The sequence below is a fragment of the Myotis davidii genome, unplaced genomic scaffold (genome assembly GCF_000327345.1).
Source record: "Myotis davidii unplaced genomic scaffold, ASM32734v1 scaffold115, whole genome shotgun sequence".
NCBI lineage: Eukaryota > Metazoa > Chordata > Mammalia > Chiroptera > Vespertilionidae > Myotis > Myotis davidii.
Genome location: NW_006291010.1, coordinates 1,938,905 through 1,965,829, shown reverse-complemented (window position 1 = coordinate 1,965,829; position 26,925 = coordinate 1,938,905). Strand labels below are relative to the sequence as shown.

The 26,925-nt window shown below is 35.3% G+C and overlaps 1 protein-coding gene across 2 annotated transcripts; it reads right to left on the bottom strand.

Moving 5' to 3' along the window:
- Window positions 1-26,094, bottom strand: SKIL (SKI-like proto-oncogene). 2 transcript variants are annotated; one of them, XM_006764099.2, is made up of 7 exons: window positions 25,660-26,094; window positions 23,980-25,041; window positions 10,464-10,561; window positions 7,912-8,144; window positions 5,753-5,994; window positions 5,231-5,455; window positions 1-4,353 (listed from the first exon to the last, which is right to left on the bottom strand). In XM_006764099.2, the coding sequence occupies exons 2-7, from the start codon at window positions 25,024-25,026 to the stop codon at window positions 4,198-4,200; spliced, it is 2,001 nt and encodes a 666-aa protein (XP_006764162.1). In that variant the 5' UTR covers window positions 25,027-25,041; window positions 25,660-26,094; the 3' UTR covers window positions 1-4,197. The 2 variants fall into 2 exon arrangements, with proteins under 2 accessions (XP_006764162.1, XP_006764161.1); XM_006764098.2 differs by having other exon boundaries at window positions 23,980-26,094.
- Between the last annotated feature and the right edge of the window lie 831 nt (window positions 26,095-26,925).

Genomic DNA, 26,925 nt, shown 5'->3' with positions numbered 1-26,925 from the left:
TTGGCATTAAAAATTTTTATTTGGAATTTAATCCACAATCTATACAAGTTATTTACAAGGCATGAAAATGGAAAACAGCACAAAATACAATTGAGGTATGTATAAGCTAAGAGCACAGTATGTCATGTTTCAATAAATATAATTCAAAATTTGTAAACTAAGTGACCAAATAGATGAGTCTTGTTTTATAGTAAAACCATATAAAATATCTATTTCACGTGAGGTAGAGGACAGTTTTGTGTCATGTAATACAACCAACCACAGCAATTTTAACCATAAAACTGTACATCATTGGCAAAATTTTATATTGAATTATGGTTAATGTAGTCATCAATTTGTTTCAACAGTTGCAGACAGGTATTTCATTTACTGCCTTCACAGATTTAAAATTCAGAAATAATTTAAGACTACAGTGTTGGCTTAATATTATCAGGATAAAGAAATACTTCTAACAGGATGGTTAAAAACAAGTATATTTTATTTCTCCCAAACTATAATCCCCCAAAAGGTGTCCTAGATTTAGTAATTTAGGTAGGACATTTTTACTAGAACTACTTTAAGTATGCTGTGCTTTATTTTCAAGTTGAGGTATCTATATTGAAGAAAATCTTGTAAATTTTACATTCAACTAATTTAATACACTTTTGTTTTCTGGGCTTAACTTTTAAATTTGTTATTACATTTGATCACTTTCTAATTCAAAAACAGTAGCACTATATAAGACATTTAATTATATTATTTAAAAAACAGGCCCCAATTGCATTATGTAGTTTAAAGCCATTTAAAATGGAAAGATTTTACAAACAAAACAAAAAGACTGTCCTTTTAAACAAGATGCAATATAGAATACCTATATAAATTTTCCCAACAGAAACGCACAAGTATTCTATACTAGAAAAAAATTAAGCTGCTTATTCAATCCCACAATATATAATACATCAGTAATGTGTCCCTTATTGCTGACAACTTCAATTAAAAACTATTAACAAGTAATTCCAAGCACAGAAATAGATGTATAGTCTGAGCACAGCTTTTCATTATATTATTTTTTAATGTCCTGTTGTGCAGATTAAATGCATAAAACCAAATAAAAATAAAGATTGTTCCCTAAACAATCACAACGTTAAGTCTTTTCGTAGAGAAGAAAATTTTAGAGCTGATCAAAAGCCTTCAACACCAGCTTTACAATTAATTTTAGGGAACTACCTTAAGCATGTTACTCATTTATCATTTTACTTTCCCTCAGAGGCCACAGATGTGCAAATAAATTGGTTGTTCTGACATGACTTCAAATAAATTAATAATCTGCAAATACTGTACTCAGTCTATTTCACCTACTTTAGTAATTGGTTTTTAATTCAATATGTACAAATGATTTATATTCCAACTGGTAATATATTAAATATGCTATAAAATTAGTTCAAGAAGCATGAAACATCCTAATTCTCATGAACACAGAAATTCAAGCAAAAGAATATGCTTTACAAAAATAAAGCACAAGCCAAACTTACGTTGTCAGTCAAATCCTTTCATAGTGTTTACAAGTGAATTTGTGAAATTAGGGTGGTTTTGAGCTTCCTCAATGACAGCAGATTTTACATTTACTACCTTTATAAATTTGGTACCTTTTCCTCATAGAGTACAGAAACTATCATCACCCAAATTAAACATCACCTACCACCCAGTAAGCTAATATCGTTCCCTTCCTTCTAAAGATGCTTTAGCACTTTTGATAGGCTGTTCCTTTAATGCAGCTTTTTAAAGTAATAATTTTTGTATTTTTCCTAGAGTATTATAAAATCTGAGGGAAAATCTGCTTGCCTAATGAATTAGCACGCAAAAACAACACCAAAACAAACTTTAAGATAGCAATCAACACACAAAATGAGCATGCAAAGAATAGAGTAAGTTTATATGGGCAAGGTAATTTAGCAGAGGCCACTTTTAAAGTATTACAAAATCTCTGTATTTTCAAGCTATGGGGTACAGTTTAACTTAAAATTACTTTTCACCAGAATAGGTACATTTACAATTGACTAAAAAACTGTATTCCAGAAAGTTAGACAGAAACCTATGGCAACATCAATGTATCTTGGGGAAAATGAAGACTACATGTGACAAGTTTTTATTATGTGAGGGACCAGAAAAAAATATTTCGCTCAATTTTAAATTAAGAGTTTATGATAATTTAAAGGTATTTAAGCACTATTTAGGATTTTTAAGTAACATATTTCAAAGATGAAGCAATTTAGAAGTTCTGGGTTGAAACTTAAGCTTATCATTTACTAAGTAGCATGAGTAGAAAGATTTTGACTGATTAGAATCAAAGAAAATTATAAGAGCTTAAGTTAAGTCACCCAAAAAGCTTAGCTGTGACACTAATTCACAACTAAAATTAAACTGTATCGTAGAATGTCTCTGTGATTTTTCTTTCTCCAATTTAAATAAAAAGTATTAGGAGGGTATGTCATTTTTAACACTGTTCTCGTATGTCATTTTTTAACATCTGTTCCTCCTTGAGGAGATTCCAAAAATCAACAAATTAAATTGCAGGATTAATACAGCAAAATTTAAATGGTAAATTGAAAATACACATTTAGTTCACACTAGTGAAAAAACTATACTTTCAGAATTATAAAATCCTTTTAGGATACATTAGTACCATTAAGTAAAATATGAAAATAACTGGTTAAATGATAACCTACTGATTTTTGAAGTTCTATACCATTAGAGTACCTATCATCTATGCTGGGAATAGTACATAACCCTAGCTAATTTATTTCAAAAATAGATTTAGCTCAAGTAATTTCATTCAGTACCTTAGGCAAGAACATGAGAAACATAAAATTCATGGGCTAATAATGTCAATTAATAGTAGCTTCAGAAAACTTCCTTAAAAAAATGCATACTAAAAATTTCACCTAATATCTCTTAAGCCAAGAATTAACTAATATGAACTTTGCCATTAAAAAAATGACACTTTTCTGTGCAAAAAGGAAAAAAAAAGTGCAGCTGTTGCTCCTCTCCTAAACTATAAGATTCCTACCTCCTAAAAATTATCTAAAAATCCTTTAGCAGATAACTAAACTTTCCTATATTAATCTATCACACACTCTATCAGTTGACTGTAAATTCCTGACTTTGATATTAAGTAGTAATTGAAATGGTCCATTTGTGCAAATTTTGATAAGACTTAACATTTAAACATACAAAAGTCCAAAATAACCTTTAAGACATTTAATATTTTACAACTTAAAGGAAAACAAAGGCAGTAAGGAAAACAAATCCATTATACAAATTTCAGTAAGCCCCATAACTACATATAAAAACTGTACAGGAAGATTATGGACTGTATAGAAATCAATGGTATCAGTTTTTCTCAAGAACAGTAACATTTCAACACCACTATTTAACAACATAAACATTTAACAAAGTTCAGAAATTTTTACATTTTATTCCCTCTCCTGAAGTTGCTGCATTAAAAAAAAAAATCTAAATATAACCATATTTAAAGCAAAAAAAAATTACAACTGTTTCTTGCGTTTAGCAGCAGGATTATAACAGAGCATATTATCCATCCCCATTATGCCCATGGGGTGTGCTATAACCTCATGAATGAAATTTTTCTTTTGACAAAATGTCTCTGAGGAGACATTAAGAAGAGAAATGAAGAAAATTCATTCCATAATAAGAACAAAATAAAAGCAAATTTTGTATATAATAATGAGTATAGCATTATCAACTTCAAAGGAGACTGTAATAATGAAAAAAGGAGATTCAACCCCTTGAATATCTCCATATATTTGAAATATGACAACCACTATTGTATCTAAAATTGAGTCTGAAATATGGATCACAAAATTCACAACTATTTTTCATCACACAATGCAGCTTTTAAAAAGTATACAACTGTTAAATTTGCATTAGAAATATAGGCAGATTATCTAATAGTTGAAACCATAGAGTTGTTACCGAGTTGTTTGGGAAAAAAAAGTACAAAGAAACATACATGTTCATTCATTTGGAAATGTAAAAATTTATGTACTAATATATAATCTCTCCACTTTCTCTGATCTACAAATGGATAGAATGCCTAGTTATCTTCATGCAAATAAGCAGTTCAGAATTCAATTACCAAAGCAAACAAACAAAAATAAACTCTGTCAGAAACACACAGATGAATCTCTTTAAAGGTTTCTATACTTTAGCAGTCTTTGATTTCAAAATCTGCAGCTTTAGCTCTTTTATCATCATCTCTAACTTCTGTCTTGCCTCCCGTTCCTGTCTGAGTTCATCTTGGAGCTCTTGCCTATCAGCCTCGGCATGGTCCAATCTCTGTCTTAGTTCTGCCAGCTGTGTGATTTAAAAGACTGTGTCAGTTTTCACTGTTTTGTGTTTCCACTTAATCCTCACATCATGGCAAAGATTGCCCTTCAAATTACTCTTTACAAAATGAACAATTTCATGCATATACAAACCTTGATTAGCTAATACTATTGCTCTGACATTGACTGAGGGAAAAACCAAGGGTAAGGAGGACTGAACACCTGGCGTACTTTCATTATGCCCTACACTTTAGCATACCTTTCATCATCACAGCCTGCCCATGTCAAGTATTATTGTTCATCTTCCCTAAGAAGTGAGCTACTATTCATTTTTGCTCCCGTGCTTTTGAACATAGTGGTCAACAGTTCATGTTTGTTAATTTTTTTATTGGAAAGCCAATATTTTAAAACAATGTAACACTTGATATTCAGATAGCTAGAAATTATCAATTTTGGCAACTACACTACAGAAACCCAATAAAAGTTTCAAGAAATAAATCAAGGTAAAAAAAAACCATCTTGGCCGAAACCGGTTTGGCTCAGTGGATAGAGCATCGGCCTGCGGACTGAAGGGTCCCAGGTTCGATTCTGGTCAAGGGCATGTGCCTGGGTTGCGGGCACATCCCTGGTGGGGGATGTGCAGGAGGCGGCTGATCGATGTTTCTCTCTCATCAATGTTTCTGACTCTCTGTCTCTCTCCCTTCCTCTCTGTAAAAAAAAAAAAAAAAAATCAATAAAATAAAAAAAAAATCATCTTGGATGATATCACATAAATTTGTGTTTTTGAACAGAATTTTAAGTTTTGAAATCCCAATGAGCTTGCCAAAAAATAATTTAACAGAGAAGGTAACAGCTTCAATTTCCACATTGAAAGGGCAACATTATTCAAACTGAGTAATTCTTACCTGTGCTGCATATTCAGCCTCGTTGTCTTTTTCTAAATTTGAGTCACAGGTACATTTTTGCTTCATTACCTGCTCTAATTTTTTCTCTAAGTCTTTCTGTTCAACATAAAATTCTTCCATTCTTTGAGCATGCTCATTCTGCAAAGATTCAAGCTCTTTCTGTAAATTCTGCTGTTCTTCAGTGAGTTCCTTCATTGCTTTTGAACTACTCAACATTTCAACTTCCTGTAATATACAAAATCACATTACAGTTTGTACTCATTTCCATCATGCTAAAAATTTCAACTCAAGAAAAAATACTACATAAAACATCTAAAATTCAGCTGTCATATCAATTCTATGTAGAGGTAATTATTTTGAAAAGCTTTTCTCTAAAAATTTAAAAGTATATTAAAATTGCTTATGAGTATAAAACAAAATAATTTATATATTATAAATAAATTTGCAGCATCTCATCTTGACTATTTTTAAGAATATGCAAAAGTATCTTCATTAGGGCTATTAGTTAGATAACAATTTTACCATCTCAAGTTGTTGCTTCTTCTGCAAAATTGAGTTCAATTTTTCCTGTTGTTTTACATAAGTTCTCATTACTTCTTCCATAATCTTTCCTTTATCATCTTCACAAATGACATCTTTGACAAGAAGTGGAGATGAAGCTGCTGCATCATGGTCAATTCCCGCCTTGCTTGTGTCTCTGATTATGTTACAAGTGGTAGACTCAGGTTTCTTTTTACTTACAGAGTTATTTGAGATTGATGGATCTTTAAGGGGCAAAAATAAAGTAACAAAGTATGAATATCACTCTGCTAAGTCAGTAGGACAATCCATAAATGAAATTAAGAAAAAAAACCCAGTTACAAATGAAATAAAAAAGAATAAAATACCTTGGAATAACTTCAACAAAGGAGTACAAGACTTCAAAAACGAAAATGACAAAACATTGAAATTAAAGACCTAAACAAACAGGAAGGCATCCCATGTTCATGGATTGGAAGACGTAATATTGTTAAGATGGTGTCATGAACTGAATGTTAGTGACCTCCACCCCGCTAGCCCAGCATTCATATTGAAATCCTAACCCCTGATGTAATGTTTTAGGAGATGGGACCTTTGGGAGATAATGATAAGGTCATCAGGGGAGAGCCACCATGACAGGATTTATGCCATCATAAGAGTCTCCAGAGAGCTCTCCCATCCTTTCCACCATGTGAGAACCCAGTGAGAAGATGGCTATCTGTGAATCAGAAAGTAGGGCCTTGCCAGGCACCAAATCTGCTGACCATAAACCTTCCAGCCTCCATGAAAAATAAGTGTTTGTGGAATAAGCTACCGAGCCTATGCTATTTTTATTATAGCAGCCCAAACAGACTAAGATAGCTGGTAATAACAAATTAATCTACTTTTTCAATGCAATATTTATCAAAATCCCAGTGGAAATGGACAAGCTGATTCTAAAATTTATATGGAAATGCAAGGAATCCAAAATAACCAAAATATCTTTAAAAAGAGTAACAAAGTAAGAATTCACAATTACCAATTTCAAGGCTTATTTGAGAGCTATGGAAATCAAGATGGTAAAAGAAGCCAGACAACAAAAGGCCTCATGTTGTATCATCCTTTTTATATGAAATGCTCAGGATAGGCAAATCCATAAAGATAGGAAATAGATTAGTGGTTGACAGGGGAGAATGGAGAGTTAACTGCCAATGGTTTATAGTTTCTTTTGGAGTAATGAAAATGTTCAAATTTAAATAGTTGTGATCATTGCACAACTTTGTGAATTTACTAAGTCACTGAACTAACTGTACATGTTAAAAGTGTAAATTTAAGGTAAATGAATTATATCTCAATAACTTTTTAACAATCGCTAGAATTCACTAATTTGGAAAATATAATGCAAATAGAGCATAATGGTACGCTAGTAATTATGTACCATATTTAAATCCAAAAGAACCTAAGTTTTAAAATTCTCAAAATTAAAGTACAGACCTCCCCCCCCCCCAAAAAAAGAATCTCAATTATGTATGAAAAGTTAAATGACTACAGATTCTTCAACGGCTCCCACAAAGCTGAAATAACTGTCACATTTCCCTAAGCTATAAGCAAAGCTCTGCTGCTACATGGAGGGTAACGAGGCAGCATTTGAGTGAACATATCTTGTTTGGTCCAGTGTTATAAAAGGCACTGTAACTAGGCAGCTCTTTTTTAGATGTCCAGCCAACATTCTGCATTTGTGCCATCTGCCTGGCTCCCACAGCTACAAGTTTTCAATCCTTCCTTATTCCATGACTAAGTTTCCCTGAGTCCTATACCTAAATACACTTACATATACTTCTTGGTATTATAAGTTAAATGGCTTCTCAGTTCACAGAAAATTAAAAAGAAAAATAAGGACCTTTCAAAGAAATTTGACAGCAAAAAGGCAGGAAGGGGGAAAAATAATCAGACAAAAGTCACTTGCAAGCATGAAGCTGTGTAACCTATATATCTATCTCATTAGCCACTATAGCTATCACCATTCTAGAAAAGTACAGCAATTGATGTTCTAAGAAGTCACTCAACATTTTTTACAATAAAAACCTCAATTATCTGAAAAAGTCCCTTAAACAGAAATCCTCTTTGAAAAATCAAATACCCAACACTTTTTTAATATGGAATTTAAATATAGAAATACTTACCTAAATGTCTACGTAATTCTCTACTTGTTTTTAAATCCATTTTCTCCTGTTCCTCCAGTGAGACTTCTGGATAAGACACTGTTTTTTGATGTCTTCCACTACTGTAAGGCTTCTCTGGCTGTCTTGGTATGGATTTTCCTGCCTCTGTCTTTGTGACCTCTTTAGACTGGGATACAGCAGAAGTGAGTGACACATTTGGGGCAACCACTTTATCACACATGTATAAGTAGTAGCTGAAAACAAAGAAAGGCATAATAAGACACATTACATTTAGGTAAAAAGCGAAATGTGTTACATCTATTTCTATGGTTAAACAATTTTTTTCCACCAAAACAGACAACATAACAACTAAGAAAATAAAGGTCACAGAAAAGAATTCTTTAAAAAGTCAGTATTTTAGGCAGTAAAAGCAAAATCATGGAGAGATTTTTGTTATTTTGCAAAAAATAATTTCTAAGCACTAAAAGGACACTCACTAAAGAAGAAAATCACCATTTCTTCTCCTCCCCGCAAAACCACCTGCGATCTAAGAGCACGGAGCACTTTCACAGCCATTCACAACCCCAAGTAGATAAGGTTTATTCAGAAAGAAAGCACCATATGCTATTTCGGAGGACTGTTTTCTTGCCCATCACTCCTCTAAAGCAACAAACCCTTGTTCTTTGTTATGGTGAGGCTGATTCAGCCCTACACTTCTTGGCTCTGGCCTGTTTCACCACAGACCAACGGGGAGCTCCCAGGGCCCTTCCATCTTAAACAGCTCAGAGAGAGAACAGGCATTCTGAATGTATCAAACCCAACAGAGCTATCTTCTAAAATACTTTTGTACTTCCTATGTATTTGATAAAACAGTAACAGTAAATTATGCAAAACTAAGATCAAAGGGATATATCTACCAATTTTGCTCGAAGTTTGCATAAAATTGTTCAGTACATTATCTGAGAGACTCATGGAATAGAGATGAGCTAGATATTTAAGTATCATATTATTAACTACAATCTTTATGACCTTTAGCCAAAAGATGCAACCATTTAACTGACATACTTTAATCTCTAAACCAAGCATGTCAAACTCAAAGGCATCACGGGCCAAATAAACAAGGTTTACGTTTATGTGGGCCACAAAGAAACAAAAGCTTCAATTTTCATGGAAACGTAGGTTTATTTCGGTAGAGACATGCTTACTACAAAGGGCCGAAATGAGTAATTGTTAACATAAAATAATAGGACATTTTAATAAAAATTAATATTTTTGTTTGAACATTAACTTACCAGACACTGAATAACTGCACAAATTAATAAGCGTAACTCAAATAAACCTATTTTTCTTGTTCTCCAAAAGCGAAATATTTTCTGTTGCACACACCAAACAAGTCAGTCAGTACAAGACTAATGACATGGCAATCGGCTGCTAAAATATCACTGCCAGTATTCGTGGAGAGAAATGGTGCGCCTGCGCGTGAGGCGCGTAAGGGAAATGAATGCAACGCAATTATAATAATCAGTCATTAGCGAACATTGTAGTTCGTTAATAAGTATATATATTGTAAAAATTTAGTTATGAAATTTTTATTAAAACACTTCTTACATATTGTTATTTTGGCTGGGCTGCAAAAATATTCGTTGTGGACCGCATGCAGCCCGCTGGCCGCAAGTCTGACATGCTTGCTCTAAATTCTAAATAATTTCTTACATCTCATTGTATAGGACACATCTATTTTGTTTTTTTTACCAATTACATTAATTCTGAGGATGGAAATTTAACATTCTGCTAAGAAAACTGACAGGTTTAATACTACCCAAAGATTTCAAACGCAGTAAGAACATAGGAATTGTGCAAATGAAAGTAAGACTAAGATTCTTCATCACCATGCTTGTGGAGAATACTAGTATATATTTATAGTAGCAGATAAAACTTTAGGACTGAATAAATTAAGGAGCATTCTTATTGAAAATATGAAAACTTTACTTTGAGGGGTGCGGTTATTATGAAAGCATCTAAGTTTCAAAAAGATTTATTTTTAAAAATCAAAGTTACACACCAAACTTTTGAAGAGTGATTTACCTCTTGAAGAAAGGTAAGGAAATTAAAAGAAAACTTTTGTTTTTACTTAAGGACAAAAATGAAAAGACCTATTTCTAGAAAAAAAACATAGAAACCCAAGAAAGGTTATTTTGGACCTAGCTGGGTAACTCGGTTAGAATATCATCCTGATACGTCAAGGTTGCAGGTTCGATCTCCAGTCAGGGCACATGCAAGAAGCAACCAATGAATGCATAAAAAGTGGAATAACACATCAATGTTTCTCTCTTTCTCTTCCCCTCTCTCACTAAAATAAGTAAGTAAAAAATTTTAAAAGGTTAATATAAATGTTCAACACAATTTACAATTCATTTCATTTATTAACAAGAAAGCCTAAAGCTATATCATGAATTCCCAGGGTCTAGAATAGTATCTGACATATAGAGGGAGGGAGTAAGGAAGGGGGGGAGTAAGGGAGGAGGAGAGAAGGGAGAAAGGGAAGAAGGAAGGGTTAACGAGACAATACTCACCTAGGGTGTAAAAATGAATGTGTCTGAGAAACATGATCACTTTCCTGTTTTATAATAGGATACCATGACGGTAATTCCATTCCTGATGGTGTATCTATCTGTAGAAAAATGTAGAAGGGAAGATTATTGAAAGGTGTGATGGTTAAAATTTTAAAGTGTCAACGTGACAGGGTCATAGCGTGTCTCTGGAGAACCTTGCAAAAGAAGAGTTACATTAACAGTCATCTTCTAATAAAGCAATCTTTCCTTAAAGTACCATGCCTGGTCACCTAAACTCAGAGACTGCTACGTGATCCACTGCAAACAGTTTCAGTGTGCATGTTAACAGGGATTACCAGAAGTGATTTCATCCAATTTCATACTTACAACATCTATTTTAAAAATCCATTTTAGCCCTGGCTGGGTGGCTCAGTTGGTTAGAGCACCATTCCATATACCAAAAGGTTATAGTATGGGCTCCATCCCCAATACAGTGAGTACAGAAGGCAACCAATGTTTCTGTCTCTCCCTCTTCCTCTTTCTACCTCTCTCCCTTCCTCCCTAAAATCAATAAACATACCCTTTGATGAGGATTTTTAAAACTTTAAAACCCATTTTAAATAACAGTACCCTGCAAATGTACAGAATTGGTAAGTTATGATTATTCTTCACTGCTACAACCAGCTAGAATATAACCCATCCGTATCCATACAGTATTTGTTAGTGTATAGGTAACATTCTACGTAATAAATACCTTGCCAAACTAAACGTGAAATTATTTTGTCTGCCAACACCTATCAGTAAACTGTATTTCCTCATAAACTGTATCTGTAAATAAAGGGAAAGGAGAATATAACTGATGACTTATTGTGTATCTACCTGATAAGAAATACACACACACACACACACACACACACATTTCTTAGACAGATAGAGATAGAGATAGAGATAGAGATAGAGATAGAGATAGAGATAGAGATAGAGATAGAGATAGAGGGAGCGAGAGATATAGAGATATAGATATATAGATACACACACACATATACATATGCATCCTGCTTAGTTCCAACAAATACCTCATTAAGTAGATATTATTATCTCTATTTCACAGATTAGAAAACTGAGGTTCAGAAACTGAGACAGAAAAGAATAACCTATGTTATTAATTTCTCTCTTATCCGGTTTGCTTTGTAGTCTTCCCTCCCTATTTAATATTACAGTAATTACCCTGCTCTTTGGGGAAAAAGGTTCCTTGAAAGGGAGCAAGACTCACTAACAGAGAAGAGGAAAAGGAGCTGAAAGAAGCCCTGGTTCAAGTGAGCAACAAAGATAGGAGACAAACCTAGTGGAGTGAGGGAGAAGGAAGCTGGGGATGAAATACAGAAGGAAGGATGAGACAAAAAGGAGAGCTGGGTATTCTGACCCTGCCTAGTTAATTCTGCAACTAGGTAATGTATGTGGAGAATGACACCCTCATTTGAGAATGCATAAACACAACAGTGAGGAAATAGCCACTAAATACCAAGAATTAGGAAAACTGTTATGCCTGACATCCTAATATTCCAGTTCAGAACCAAGAAAGTAAGTAAGGAACGGAAACATCTCCAGATGCTAAGCAGCTGTGATTAAAGCATAACCAAATTCATAAATTGTCCATGGTTTGGTTAGGAAGATCCTGCTAATAGAGGAAACCAAAGCAGATTGAAGAGACTCAGGAAAGGAAAGGCCTGACAAGTAACCCACTGCCCCAACACAACTAGCTCAGAACAAAAAGGAAACAGCTTTTGGAGCACACATTATACAACTTGACCAATTAAAAGACGACTTAAGGCCAATTAAAAGCCAAAAACAAAAAATACAGTGATTTGTATTGGCAGATCAACATTTTTGTTAAGAATTACTGGGCGGTTCAGTTGGTTGGGCATCATCCCATGCATCGAAAGGTTGCCGGTTTGATTCCCAGTCAGGGCACATGCCCGGGTTTCAGAATCGATCCCGGGGGGGAGGGGGGGGCACGGAGGAGGCACCTGATCCATGTTTCTTTCTCACCATCAACATGTATTTCTCTCTCTCCATATCCCTTCCTCTCTCTAAAAATCAATGTAAAAATCTTTTTAAAAAAATAATAATTATTACTGGGCAAGGAATTTGAAAGACTAAGACCATAAGATCATAGGGAAAAGAATGGTTATTTTGAAAGGATTTCAGAGTTACGCATTCACTGAGGGCCTCTAGACTCTATATAAGAGTAGAATTTTTTTTTTAAAACCCACAATCCTGATCAAATATTCTAAAAAAGTTCAGAATCTGAGGCAGAATATACTGCTTATTAATAAAGTAAGCCAATCACTTCTTTACAGTTTCTTGGCCTACAGCTTAGTTCTACTAGTAAGTCAGAAAGGGAATCAACTGCTGGCAACAGAAATACTAAATGATAGATGCCTGGTGACAGCTGACAGCCCAAAGAGATGAATTACAACATAATGCAAACATAAAAACTATCCAAAAAGCAATGCAATTTGAGGGCTTTACCATAGGCCAGGGCAAATAATTTAATGTATCTCAATTGTCCATTACCCTCATCACAACAGAGTATAATAACTGATGTTTACGAAGTCTTGAGTCAACATGACATAGTTAAATTATATTTTATATCTTATACATACATATATATGTATACATATGTATGTGTAAGATATAAAATGTATATGTATATGTATATATGTAAGTGTGTATATACACATACACACACATACTAGAAGCCCATTGCAGGAGGATTCCTGCAAGAATAGGGCTTCCTTGGGCCAATCGCACAGCCAAGCCCCGCCTGCCTAGGGCCGCACACGGGGGTCCCAGCTGGTGGCAGGGCTTAAGCAGCACACGGGGGGCCCGGATGGCGGCTCGCACTGGCCTGCCCGGCCTGCAGTATGCAAATTAGCCTCCATCTTTGTTGGCGGCTAATTTGCATATCGTGCTGATTAGCCAATTGGAGGCGTAGCGAAGGTACGGTCAATTACCATGTTTGTCTATTATTAGATAGGATATGCCTAAGTGACCATTACGACCAAACAACGGGTCGACCAGTCACTATGATGCACACTGACCACCACAGAGGGAGCGCCGCTCAGCTAGAAGCCAGGCTCACGGCTGGAGAGCGCAGCTGCAGCAGCAGGAGCCTCTCCCAACGTCACGGCAGCGCTACTAAGCAGTGGCCACAGGCGCAAGCAGGCTGGGATGAGCGCAAGCAACGTGCCAGCTTGGGCTCCTCCCTGGATGCCTACCACTAGTATGCAAATTGTCCCCTTGATCAGGAGTTTCACTGGGAGTGGGCCAGCCGGCCAACTGCCTGCAGCTCCCCACCCCCTCCATCCAACCCTCCCCAGCCGGTGGCAGCAGCAGGCAGCCGGGAGATGGGAGGCCCCAGCCAGCAGCTGCTAGGGACCCTACCCATGCACGAATTTCATGTACTCGGACTCTAGTGAAAAAATATCCTCAGGTGAGTACTAGCAAAAAAAAAAAAAGAGATTTTCTTCTCTAGAAGTCACTTGTTAAACTCATTATTTAGAAAATAAAGGAAGCTCTGTTCCACTTTTATATTTGAAACAATCTTGGATGTACTGCTCAAGAAATCAACTGTTACCAGACTTTTTAAATTAAGATTACTAAAATTGATTTACATATTCAAAAATTTTCCTATTATGGGTATCTGGAATCTCCAATCTTCAGAAAAGCAAATTCTAAACTTTTTCAGCCAAAGATCTTGACTTGAAACCTAACTCAATTTTGATCATTTCAAAACTCTACAGCTTGATTTGTATACATTTTACTTTTATTCATGACCCAAACTCAGTTTATCTTTATTTCTATGATGTCTCTACACTTCAGATGCCACCTTAAGTAATTGTTTGTGCATTCATATACAAGGTGGGGCAAATTCAGGTTTACAGTTGTTCATATGGGAAATAATACAAGAATTTAGGTATTACAATACCTAAATACAAGAATTACAGGTATACTCACAACTATAAACCTACTTTTGCCCTACCCTGTATTTTTAAACATCCATCCCTTTCTAGTTTCTGTTCTTAGCCTCAAAGACTGTCTTATTTGATTTCCCATTCTCATACAATCTCACAAACTAGCGGTTCTAAAAAAAAATCTTCCTTAAAGATCACCTAGTGCAGTCCCCTAGCCAATGTCTGAACTCCCTATTCAAAATCCCTCATATCCAGTCTCTGCTTGGTCCAGTCCTTGAGGCGAAGGACTGTCTTATTTACTCTTCTATTTCAGTACGTAGCACCATGCCTGGCATGTAGTAGGGATTCAATAAATATTTGTTGAATGAATTCTGAATGACAATGTAGCTCACTAACTTCCAGGGTGGCCCTATAATAAGGTTACTCTGCTACCAAGAAATTCACAAATAGTCCCTTTCACATTCTATATCCTACTCGATGAAGTACCAAAGAAGCCAAAGGTCTCTGGGATGTATTTTTAGAGATCAGATCTACAAATTAAATAATATAAATGATGGGAAAATGGACATTAACCATAATAAAATGTTGGGAATTAATTTTCTCTAATATGCTGTGATAAGCCATAAACACATTTGTAACAAATTATCCTAACTGCGTGTTAAAAATAATTAAGAAAAGCACATATTATACAACAGAACATTCACAGTCATGCCAGATTTTTTCATCTATTCTGCATTTGTTTCAACATACAAATTAGATCTTCAAAAAAAGAACAATATAATTAAATGTCACAGCAGTAATGCTACTACTGATTAGCAATAAAAATTGAGATACCAAGAGAGGAGCATCTACTGCCACTTATCTTACCTTTCAATATAGGAATAATTCATTCCTTTGTGTATTTAAACATTAAAATAGAATACATTACACTACTTAGCAAAGGAGAGATGTACATCATTTAGAGCTTAACTTGAAGCCCTAACAGTTTTAAATGTTTTTATCACCCAACTTCCCCACCATTATCTACCATAAAATGAACAGATGGCATCCTTACCTGAAACACATAAGAAAAATTTCAGACAATTTATTTCATTCTAAAGGTTCTTTTTCTCTAAGTCATAAAACAACCAATGATATCTATGAAAGCAAAATTAAACAATCCCAAAATGTATGGAAGAGGTCATTTTAAATAAAAATTAGGGAATGTTTAATGAAAGTTTCTCTAAGTTTCAACTTACTGTGTTATATATACATGACCCTTTGACAATCAGATTTTCTAATAAAGAACCATTGTATTTTGGTAGTACAATGCTTACTAACTCACAATGAAGTAATTTAAAGAACTTGATTTCATTTACAAAAAAAACCAATAGGCATTTTTGCTACCATTTTCGAGATACAAAACTAATTCCACCCAGTCAACACTATTCATATACAAGCATTTAAATGTGTACTAAAAAAAAAAAAAAAAACTTTAAAATTCCTAGACTTATCTTCAATAATAAACTTTTAGGTAGCACTCCATTTTTAATTATAGGTATTATAGGAATTACAGGCTAATATTTATGACTTTTAGTTGTGTCTAATGACAAACATTGATGAACTAAAGAAATCAAGACAATGCTTCAAAATATTGGTGGGATTTCCAAAATCCCCCCAAAATTTAATCAGAATTACATTTTTTAAAATATGTGGAAAAATATTTTTTAAAATATAAAAGATAAAGACTATACATTGTGTGTATTTATAAGACAGTAAGCATAGGAAGGACTAATCCCTCTAATGGTGTGATTACACAAGAAATAAAATATAATGTATATTAAATGCACATCACAACATACTGGTAAATCATTAGCAACCTTACTAAACACGAGACTGAATACACAGTTAAGCAACAACTCTCTAGGTATAAAGTGAATACAACCTGTCAGGGTCTTTTTACTGTGTACGACAGTAAGACATTCAAGTGGTCAATAAATGATTTCAGAAAAACACAAAAGACACTCTGCCAGACAGCTGCCCACAACTCTTACTCTTACGGAAAGAAATGGAATCTTTCAGCACAGGATCAAGTTTCCTCAATACTCCAGCATGCTGTGAATGAGTGTTTCAACAACCGAAATAGGGATAGGATTACAAGGTAGCAAACAGCTATTTAAGAGATTGTAAGGCTTAGTCTTGTGCCTCATTTCATTGTAATTATTAGAATGTATCAACCTAATGCAAAACTGGAACAGTATGATCTAAGTACCTCCACTAACTTATCAGACAGATCTTCAGGAATTACAGCAATGTCTGCTGTTCCGCACACTGGAAGATCAATCATACCACCTACCTCACAAAGCCAGTTTGGGGTTTACAGTGCTTAAAATTCTTACAACGTGCAACTCTTATCTTAAAACCTTCGTGGAAAAAAGCCATGTGAAGTCAGTAGTACAATGTCACTCCCTTTACAATTTGAAAACAAAACAAAACTGATTTTTAAAATCCTGTTAACTCCTGGGACTTTTAAAATGATGTACTAACTTTATTTTTTTTAAATATATTTTAATGATTTTTTACAGAGAGGAAGGGAGAGAGAGAGAGAGAGAGAGAGAGAGTGAGAAACATCGATGAGAGAGAGACATCAATCAGCTGCCTCCTGCACATCTCCTACTGGGGGATGTGCCCGCAACCCAGGTACATGCCCCTGACTGGAATCGAACCTGAGACCTTTCAGTCCGCAGGCCGACGCTCTATCCACTGAGCCAAACCGGTTTCGGCTTTAACTTTATTTTTATTGTTAACACTATTACAGATGTCCCATTTTCCCCCCTTTGCCCCCATCCAGCTCCCACTGCCCCTTCCCTCTGACCATCACCACTCTGTATCTATGGGTAATGCATATCTGTTCTTTGGCTAATCTCTTTACCTTCTTTCATCCATTCCCCCACCCACCTCCATCCTCCCTGACAGCTGTCAGTCTGTTCCATGTATGCATGCCTCTTTCTATTTTGTTCATCAGGCTATTAAAAATAAATTTTTGTACTGGAATTATGTGGTGCCCTATTCATTTAACATTGCAAATACCAGAAATCTCCATGTCATACATATATATTTCACTGAAGTATCTATTGTCAAGTTTCAATCTGTACAAATCTAAGGTTCTGCTATCCCACTTCAGCATATGTGCTTTAAAAAAATTATGATCTCAGATTATTTGGCCTTCAAATAATGTAAATTGATTATAGCAAAATGTAGATTAACTAATTTTACTATATTCAATGTGCTCATTTTTTATTCTGTCATGTGGTGTTTTTTTAATAAATACTGATGAGCCACTAAATTGATTTTATGACCCTTCTGGCCCTTTCTCAACAGGGGTTCTCAAGAGAATTAAGCCCAAATGCCTCAATGAATCCATTGTACACGTGAATTAACTACTCTCCAAAGCATTTAGAATGGTACGATATACCATCCCTGGGAGAAATGACAAACCATCACTCTGGTCAAGTCATTTTCTGCAGGACTTAATTCTCCCCTTAGGGAACCCTCGATGAGAAAGGCTGCATGGGTGACAACTACAATTTGAAAAACACTGTTTTAAGAAAACTATCTTAAAATCGGTCCAAAAATATTACTGTTTCAACAACTAGTCCTGTATAAACAACATTTGTGCTCTATAGATGCTTTTGCACTAACTTACAAAGCATTACATATGAAAAAGGAATAAATTCCAATACTGTCACTTCATTTTTAACATTAAATAAAACCCCTAGTATTACATACCAAATGATCTTTACTTTCTTAAACATTTTTTTTCTTATTCCTTGACCCCATAAAATAAAAAAAATATATGTACTTTCAACTCTTTGAAATCTCAAAATTAATTCATTATCACAAATAAAAACAAAAGGTTAGCTTTGCTTTAAAACTAATCCTATTTTCCTCCTTGAAAATCACTGGTAAATTTATAGGACTACCAAGATTTTCTTCATTCAGTTACCCAATCTTTTATTAAGCATTTACCACATTCTACATTCAGAAACTAGATGAATTTCTGCCTTAGGGCACCCTCCACGTAGTCTTTACGTACATGTTTCTGTGACCCACTTCTAAGTCTAGAAATCAAAATGACTTAATTGTATACCTTTCCTAATCATTCCTCTTTCTGCCTACCATGGGACTATAACACTTTATTTAGTGACTAAAGCAAACTATACCTCAAAAAAAGCTTATAGTTTAATTACATACTCTTTTTGTTTTTTGTAGTCTAATAATATCCTTAAATTATTTTAGGTATTTGAACCCTCAATAGACCAAAATTCTGTATGTGGACAAAATACAGGTTTCAAGCCATTACTAAAACTATTCCCAAACTAGTTTTACCTCTTTACTTGAACAAATTGAGTTCTGGCTCCACAATCACTTTCCATTCCCAGAATTCTATGGGGATTGAAATTAACCCAATTCTTGATTACTTCCTTATTCTCCCAGTGGCATATTATAACGTATGCACAGCTATGAGAACACAATTGGCTGACTACATACTGATTCAGGCCTAGCCCTCTTTTTTTCTTCCTTGAAGTTAATTTTTTTCAAACCAAAAGAATAAATTTCTAAGTTCTTTTAATCATAGACCTTTTTTAAAACATCAACATTTTTTAATGTTTTACCATTTTTTAATGGTAAATGAATATAAACCTAGACTCTGTATTTCCCAGACCATAAGGGGGCACTATTCCCAAAGCGATTCTAGAGATTTCATTGAAACATTCTTCCTATAACATAATTCTCTCATAAACTGTTTTACACTTTCTTCTTGCACATTTTATTCTAATAAGTAAACAAATATCCAACTAGTGTAATTACTGTGTACAAACAACTAAGAGGAAATACATTTGAACCCAATACTCAGTTATCATATGTCTTAGAAATAATCTTCATATAGCTCTAAATTAAGTCAAGATGTTTTGGGAAAGGAAAAACCCCCAAATACATAGTAGTAAATAGTTCAATAATAGTTTGAAGAACCATCCTGCATTTCTGGACTCTTAACATCCAAAATACTTCTCATCAGTTCTCTCATTTGATCAGTTATTCAACAGTTTATTCTCAAATTATATATGTGTTCATTGAAGATTAAAACATCATTTTTCCAGAAAATTCCAAACATTCTAAAAAAAACTGTGGTGGTGGTGTTTTTCAAAAATGTATTCAGTTAAAAAAAAAATTGTTTTTTCACTGAGTGCCTCTGATGTGCTATGCGCTCAACTATATTCTGGGAAAACAGGAAAAAGATAGCCACTAAAGTCAAGAAGATAATTATTAATTTTAGGAAGTTAGACAAAAATATTCACATTGGTCTCTCATATGAGCACAAATACTTCATAAGATTCTGACTTACCCCCAACTTTATCAAAATTTATGCTAACAATACCACTAATAAAACAAAATATCATCAAATCTACCACAACACATTTTGTCCCAGCACTACCCTTTATCATTGCTCATTCTCTGTAGTGCATTTCCTTACTTCTTAAATAAGGAAGTGTATTTTCTTCCTAAACAAAAGTATAGTAGCTTACCAGAGGGGAGAAATTTTCTGTACAATTATTATTATTCCAATCACCTCTGCAGAATGAAACTGAAAAATGTAAAATTAAAAATAGTGAAATATTTAATAAGCTTTAAGAGAAAAAAATTTTTTAAGTTTTTTAAGTTGGTATCTTTAGGTCATCTATTTGCATCACAGGTAACTTATAGTTTTTTTTGCCCTAAGCAGAGTAAAAACTGTACTATTTCACTTTCCTAATACGTGTTTAGACACTAGAAATCTAAATTTTAATTTAAAAATATATTTACTGCCCGGGCGGTGTAGTTCAGTGGTTAAGCACTGACCTATGAACCAGCAGGTCAGAATTTGATTCCCAGTCATGACACATGCCTGGGTTGCAAGCTTGATCCCCAGTAGGGGACATGCAGGAGGCAGCGGATCAATGATTCTCTCTCACCATTGATGTTTCTCTCTCCCTCTTCCATCCTCTCTGAAATCAACAAAAACATATTTTTAAAAAATAAATACAAATATATATACTTACAGAACATACACCATCTATAACTTAGTGAAGATTGTCATCTATGTGCTGTAACAGTCAAGAATCACCTATAATTATCTACCAATTGTCAGCTACATGCTGTAGCAGTAAAGAATCACCTATAATTATCTATCAACTGACTACAAATGGGCTTTTCTAATATGCTTGAAAATAATCTGAAGTAAATATCACCCTTCAAATATTATTTACAAATTATCAATTTGCTTAACAACCTTTTCCCATACAGAAAAATGTAAGATTCAACAAAATTAGAATTAGATCAAATAAATAATACCTACTGTGGATTTAAAGAAAAATCAGGAATATAATATTCTTGCATGTTTGTCCATCCTCAAATACTTTAACAAAAAAGTACAAAAAAGTACAAACAAGTCAAATGATAAAAAGAGATAGTTTTATAATGCCATTTTGCAAAGCAACCTAGGCAGATCTAAAATCAAGTATATTTCTTGTGGTGGTGACTTGAGTAACAAAGTTTAAAATATAGCTGTAGTTTCCACATAGACTATAGTCAGTTCTTCACTTAGAACACTGCTGACCTTATACCACTTACTTCTCCCATCTAAATATAGCTATTAGCTATGCAAATTAACCATAGCTATTAGCTATGCAAATAGCTTGGTGATCATTACTAATATAATTTCCATCCTTAGAAATAATTTAACAGTCCCTACATTTCAAAAACTTATCTATTGAGTTTCAGGGGTATTTTTAATCCAAAAACAGTACTTTGACTACAAAAACTACATAAATTACATAAACATATAAAATTACACTGGTATTCACACTAAACATAGAGTCCTTTATATAAGGTTAATATATTCGGTATATTCTTTTATTTAAAAAAGAAAAAAATAAAAGAAAAGCCTGCCAACTTTTTTAAATGAGCTTCTTCTAGATCTAATTTGGTTTGTTTGGCAACCAGCTCACTGTCACAGAAGGCAGTGAAAAATGTTCCCCAGTCAAGGACTCTCTCCTTGCCCCCTTCCCAGTTAAACAGCTGAGTATATACAAGTTAATACAGAGTTTAAGAACCATTATACAAAACAATAATTTTTTTAAGTTAATGTTTCTCAAAATTCAGTTTCTGCTACTAAATTAGGGGGGAAAGTTAAAATTACTAGACTTCAAGTCAGAAGACCTGCATTCAACTCTTTTTTCTACCATCTACCAGTTATACAACCAAGAGCATGTGACCCATCTGGGACTGGTTCATCTGAGAAAACTTGTTCAACAGACCTTCAAAAAGAACCACCTCACAAAGTTTTAAGGGATAAATATTTAAAATACAAAGTGGCAAGCACAACGAAACAACCACTCAAGTATGTTTTACACATGAACTCCCCATAACGCTCCTTTTTAAAAAAGCTTTATAATAATGCTGGAATTTTAAATTCCCTTAAGTAGCTTAAAATTCATATAAGCTTGGAAACAATACCAAAATACACTAGTAGGAAATGCTGCAAAAATAACAACAGCAAAAAAATGGAAAAAAAACTCACATCTTCCAAAAATAAAAAATGAACTCAAATTATTAACTTCTGAGACAATAAAAGGCTACATCCAAATGAGGGATGATTTCAGTTTTAACCAAACCCTAGCACTAGCACATTCAGTTTCAGTTAAGTAAATTCATCGTGTGGCGTGGTTTTTTTTAACATTCATCATAGTTCTCAGGTATTTTTCTCACAAACACAGAGCAGGAATATTAGACAAAGTAGTTTATCCCAAAAATGCTGTCAGAGCAACAAAAATTGGTGCAAGAATATCTGGCAAATAATGTCACTACCTTATGACTGTAACGGTAGAACCCCTAAATAGCAAGACATCATAAATACCAAAAGGAGCAATCCACATTTTGAGAATATAGAGACTACCTAAGCAGCAGCCTTAGCATGGGAGCAGTGCAGCTGTAAGCAAGTCCAACAACTCGAGAACTGGCTTGAATTCAATCCTGCTTCAAAGTAAGTTATAACTGCACCTGAACAACATGAATGTATCTACCCTGGCCGGGTAGCTCAGTTGGTTAGAGCGTTGTCCCATATGCCAAGAATCTGGGTTCAATCCTCCTGTCAGGTAAGATACCAGAATCAACCAATGAATGCATAAATAACTGGAACAACAAATCAATGTCTCAACCAACCTCTCTTCCTCTCTCTAAAATCAATAAATACATTTTTTTAAATGAACTTGTCTTGTAGCGTCAGGCAAGGAATTTTGAAGGCGTGCTGACCCTTTGAAAGCAGCAAGTAGCAAACTTGAATTAAGAGTTTAAAATTCTCTTCATGGGTCTTCAGGAGCAAATCACTGTCTTCAAAGTGCACTGCAATTAAATTTCCCTCAAACCTTAATTGCACCATAATAAAGCACCAGACACCAAATCTTATATTCTAGCCCAAGTTCTCATGTTGCTGTGAATAATCTTGGTATTTAATATGCTTCATTCGTTTCTTCTGTGAAGTAGAAAGGGCAGAGATTGTTTCAAGGAATAAAAACAGTGGAAAAACTAGATTCTTGAAATGAAACATGGCCAACCTTAAAATTACACATGTAAAACTGCTCAAGAACAATGCCTGCCATCTTAAACACCTAGTATTAGCTATTACATTGATTTTAATCAAGCAGAAAAATATATTTAAAACCAGACCAACAGAGTATTTAATAACCCAAATCTTGTCTATTACCCAGGCATTCAAACTCTTAGAATATATTAGTTTAGCCTACCAGATAATGCAGTGGGAAAAATAAGTTTAAGCTCTCTTTGCTGATAGGTTTTCACGTTAATATTTACTCTTAAGTCTTTTATTTATTCTAGTTGTCACAATTTTTTTAAATTATTCCTTTCTTCATAAAAGAATCTTGGTTACTAGAGTCAAAAATTCTTCAGACAAATCTTTCACTTCCATTTGTTTCCAATTATGATCAAGCTTAAATATCCAAGTATATTAACAATGTCAGAAATCCTAGATGTACCTTAGAAAAACGCTGTTTCAAGCCCATCACCAGAACTGTTTTGACTAGCTATTACACCATTTGCAAATGGAGATAACACCAAAGTGTAAATTATCTTGAATCCTAGGAAAACAACAGATTTAGTCATCAAAAAGCAGCATGTGTGAAAGAGAGAAGTCAGGACTGGAGGAAAAAAGCTCCAAACCCTCCACTCCCTGGCTATATAATCTTGGGAAAGCCACTTGATCTCTGAGCCTCAGTCTCTACCTGTACAATGGGAATCATCTTACTCCTCTCACTAGGTTGTTTGGAAATGCAAGTGAAAACACACACAGAAAAGCATTTTTATGGCCTAAAATATGTGATACAAACATATTACATACATCAGGATGTTTTGTTGTTGCATGAGCATAAACAGTTCCTTAACACACATATTTAAATATAAACTTTTGATCTCAAAGTAAACCATTACTGCTATTCAAAACTACTATTTTAAAAAAGAAAACTTGCCTTAGATTGTGTTCTCTTTCCATTTCTCATGCTAAACTTCTCCTTCATTTCTTCTAAAACTATCTTCAGTTTCTTTTCTTCAGGTGTCCCTAAGTATTTTGGGTTCACATGAAGATAGCAATGCCATTTGGCCGATTCAAAGCCCCAGTGGCAAGTCCTTTTGTCAGGTGACCTGTGAGAATGCATCACAAATGTCTGGGGTGCAAACATTCCACAGCACTCCAGGCACTGAATACAGGGAGCATCAGGCTGGACATAAAACTGGGGTGCAAATAGACCCTGACATTTGCCCAAGCATTCATGTTCCACTTCAAAGGCACTGCCCGTTTCCTTTAACTGAGCCCATGAGTTTTTAGCAGGAAGTATGCTACCATTTTGAGGAAAAGTGCGTGGTCGCAATAAAGCGTTACATAGTCTCTGTGCGTCCGTTAATGTAATCAGCCCACAGGATGGGGCATTGAATGGAAGTATTCCCAGGACCTTTAAGATATGAAGTTGGTCTGAGGTACATCTGGAACAATAGATGTACAATTCGTCACATACTGTATTTATTTGCTGAAGTGAAAATTCTCGGAGAACAGAATTTAAGACTTGGGGCAAACAGAGTCTTTTTTCTCCTCCAACCTGAAAACAAGAAATAGACTCCCCTTCCAACAGAGTCTGGGTGAGTTCTGTGGAGCTATCGGAAGGGATGAGCAGTGGACCAGGAAGAACCTGAGGAGACGGAAGAGGCAGAAATACAGTAGGTGACATGCTTTCTTGGGAATACCGAGCGGAAAATGCTGCTGGTCCACCCAGAGAGCTCTGACTACTTAAATGGAATTGTGCCAAAGTGTGTTTCAAACTGGGATTTAAATGTAAAGGTTCAGGCACCGAGGTACAGGTTCGTTTGACATGCTCTCCATCAGTTTCCATTGGTGCTTCATAGTCATCCAAGTGTTCCTTCTTAACTGTTGGCATCTTGTTTATCATCATTTTTCCATTTGCATGAATGTCTGTCATCAGTTTTTTCACTGGAGGGCTGCCATCATCATCCATCCCATTCATTTTTTTAATTGAGCCCTGAACCAAGGAGAAATTTGTCTGTAGGTTTTCCATTGCTAAAAACTATTATATTAAATAAGTAAGTCTGACACTTGCATTGTTTTTTAGCTGCTTATTTGGAGAAAATGTATACCAATACGTATGGTAACTCACATATGGTACGTTACAAAAAATTTCTATTGGTAACTCATAGAAAAATGAAGTTTCCAAAGAGAGGTCTCCCCAAGTTACTCAATAGATTTTGCAACTGTTTTGATTCTGCTTATACTCTAGCATAATTTCACTGCAAGTGCTATAAAATTTGTCTCCAATAATGAAGAATTTTAAGAGGCACACCTCTGAAAAAGCCTTTGCTTTTTTTTTTTGTCTTCAGATATATGTATTAAAATAAAGATGCCAATCCTCTCAATTCAAGATTTCCAGGTTCAATGCAATGGTTTGGTTGGTTTTAAGCAAAACAAGTCACAATTTTATTAAATTACTTGTGTTATAAAATCTAGACACAAACACAAGTCAAAATGATGCCCCCAAATTTAATTTTTGGCACCAAGACACCAAAAAAGGGGGAGGAGGATGTCTTCTCTAAAAATGATGTTAGTCTATGTTGACAAACTGAAGACTTGTATAAATCCTCACACCAGTAAAGAAGAGCCTCTGACTCCACTTGAACGTCTACAATAAAAGATTTTTAAAAAAATTGCCCAGTTATCTTCAAGGACTGCTATTCATTCTTCTTTTAATTAATCTGGAAGAGAAGGGGGATGGGAGAGAGTTACATTTGAATTTGCTCCAGAGGCCAAAGGGTCAGTTTGAAACCAGTTTCTTAATCTTAAGCTGAGTTCACTTTACCAAAGGTGACACCCGAGTGACTTCTATAACTGTAATACCATTTAACTAGAGGAACCTTCATTTAACTAGGACAGCAATCTGGAGAACAGGTAAAGGGAAATATCACCCCTCAACGGGGAGAGGGCTACTCCAACTCCGAATAGAAAGAATCTTAAACAGATCATCTCACCCAAAACTCAGTACCAGAGGCTTCACAATTATGCCATTTTAACTAAAATAATCCATTACTTCATCTCATTGTTTAAAAATAAAACAAACACCCAGTTTCATCCAAAAAAATCGGATACAAGTTAACATATCTGCCACACGTAACGAAGTTACAACCTTAAATACATGAATTCACTTTGTCAGTGTATGCTATTTTCCTGGAATGATTGTAGACAAAAATTAACTTTCCTAACAGGTTAGCGAAAGTGCTGAATGGAAGCCAAAAAGCTACGGCCTCCATGCCTGGGAGCCTCCATCCCTGAACAAGTCTAATCCAGGACAAAAAGCACAAGGCAGACAGACCTCACAAAGAATGCAAATGGAGGAGAAGGGGGAAAGAAAAGATTCTTCTTGCCTGAGAGAAAACCCAAAAGCTATCCAAGACGTAGAAAATTCTGACTCCCCAACTCCCAGCAATTTACCATAAAACAGAACCAAAGGGGAAAGAGACCAAGGCCACTAGCCAACGTCCTGACTTGCGCCCACCGCGCGAGCACCTCCGCCAACGCACACCAAGGACCGAGGAAGCGGGCGGGAGGCGAGACCGCGGCTGGGGGAGTCCCCGGCGCCCCGAAACCCTCCGCCCACGCAGAGCCACCCACCCATCTCAAACCCGAGGAGGAGTGGCGGCCCAGGGACCCGGCACGCCTCGGGGTGGGCAGGGCGTGAGGGGAAGTGGAGGGAAGTAGCCCCTCGGAACCCCGACCCGCGGTCTCGGGACAACCCCAAGTGCCCTTCCAACACGGCCCCGGCGCGGCAGCCGCGCGGAGGGCGGCGGAAATCCCCCGCGCACCCCCTCCTTGGGAAGTTCTCGAGTGTCACCCCGGCACCCCGAGGCTGTGCTGA

Bases quoted from the DNA above. Each gene is read 5' to 3' on its own strand.
- SKIL (XM_006764098.2), bottom strand. From the start codon at position 25,077: ATGGAAAACCTACAGACAAATTTCTCCTTGGTTCAGGGCTCAATTAAA. The intron at 10,562-23,979 runs GCAAGTTTTCTT...ATTTTTCTACAG, and splicing joins GAAAGAGAACACAATCTAAG to ATAGATACACCATCAGGAAT. The intron at 5,456-5,752 runs GTAAAATTGTTA...TGTATATTACAG, and splicing joins AGAAGCAACAACTTGAGATG to GAAGTTGAAATGTTGAGTAG.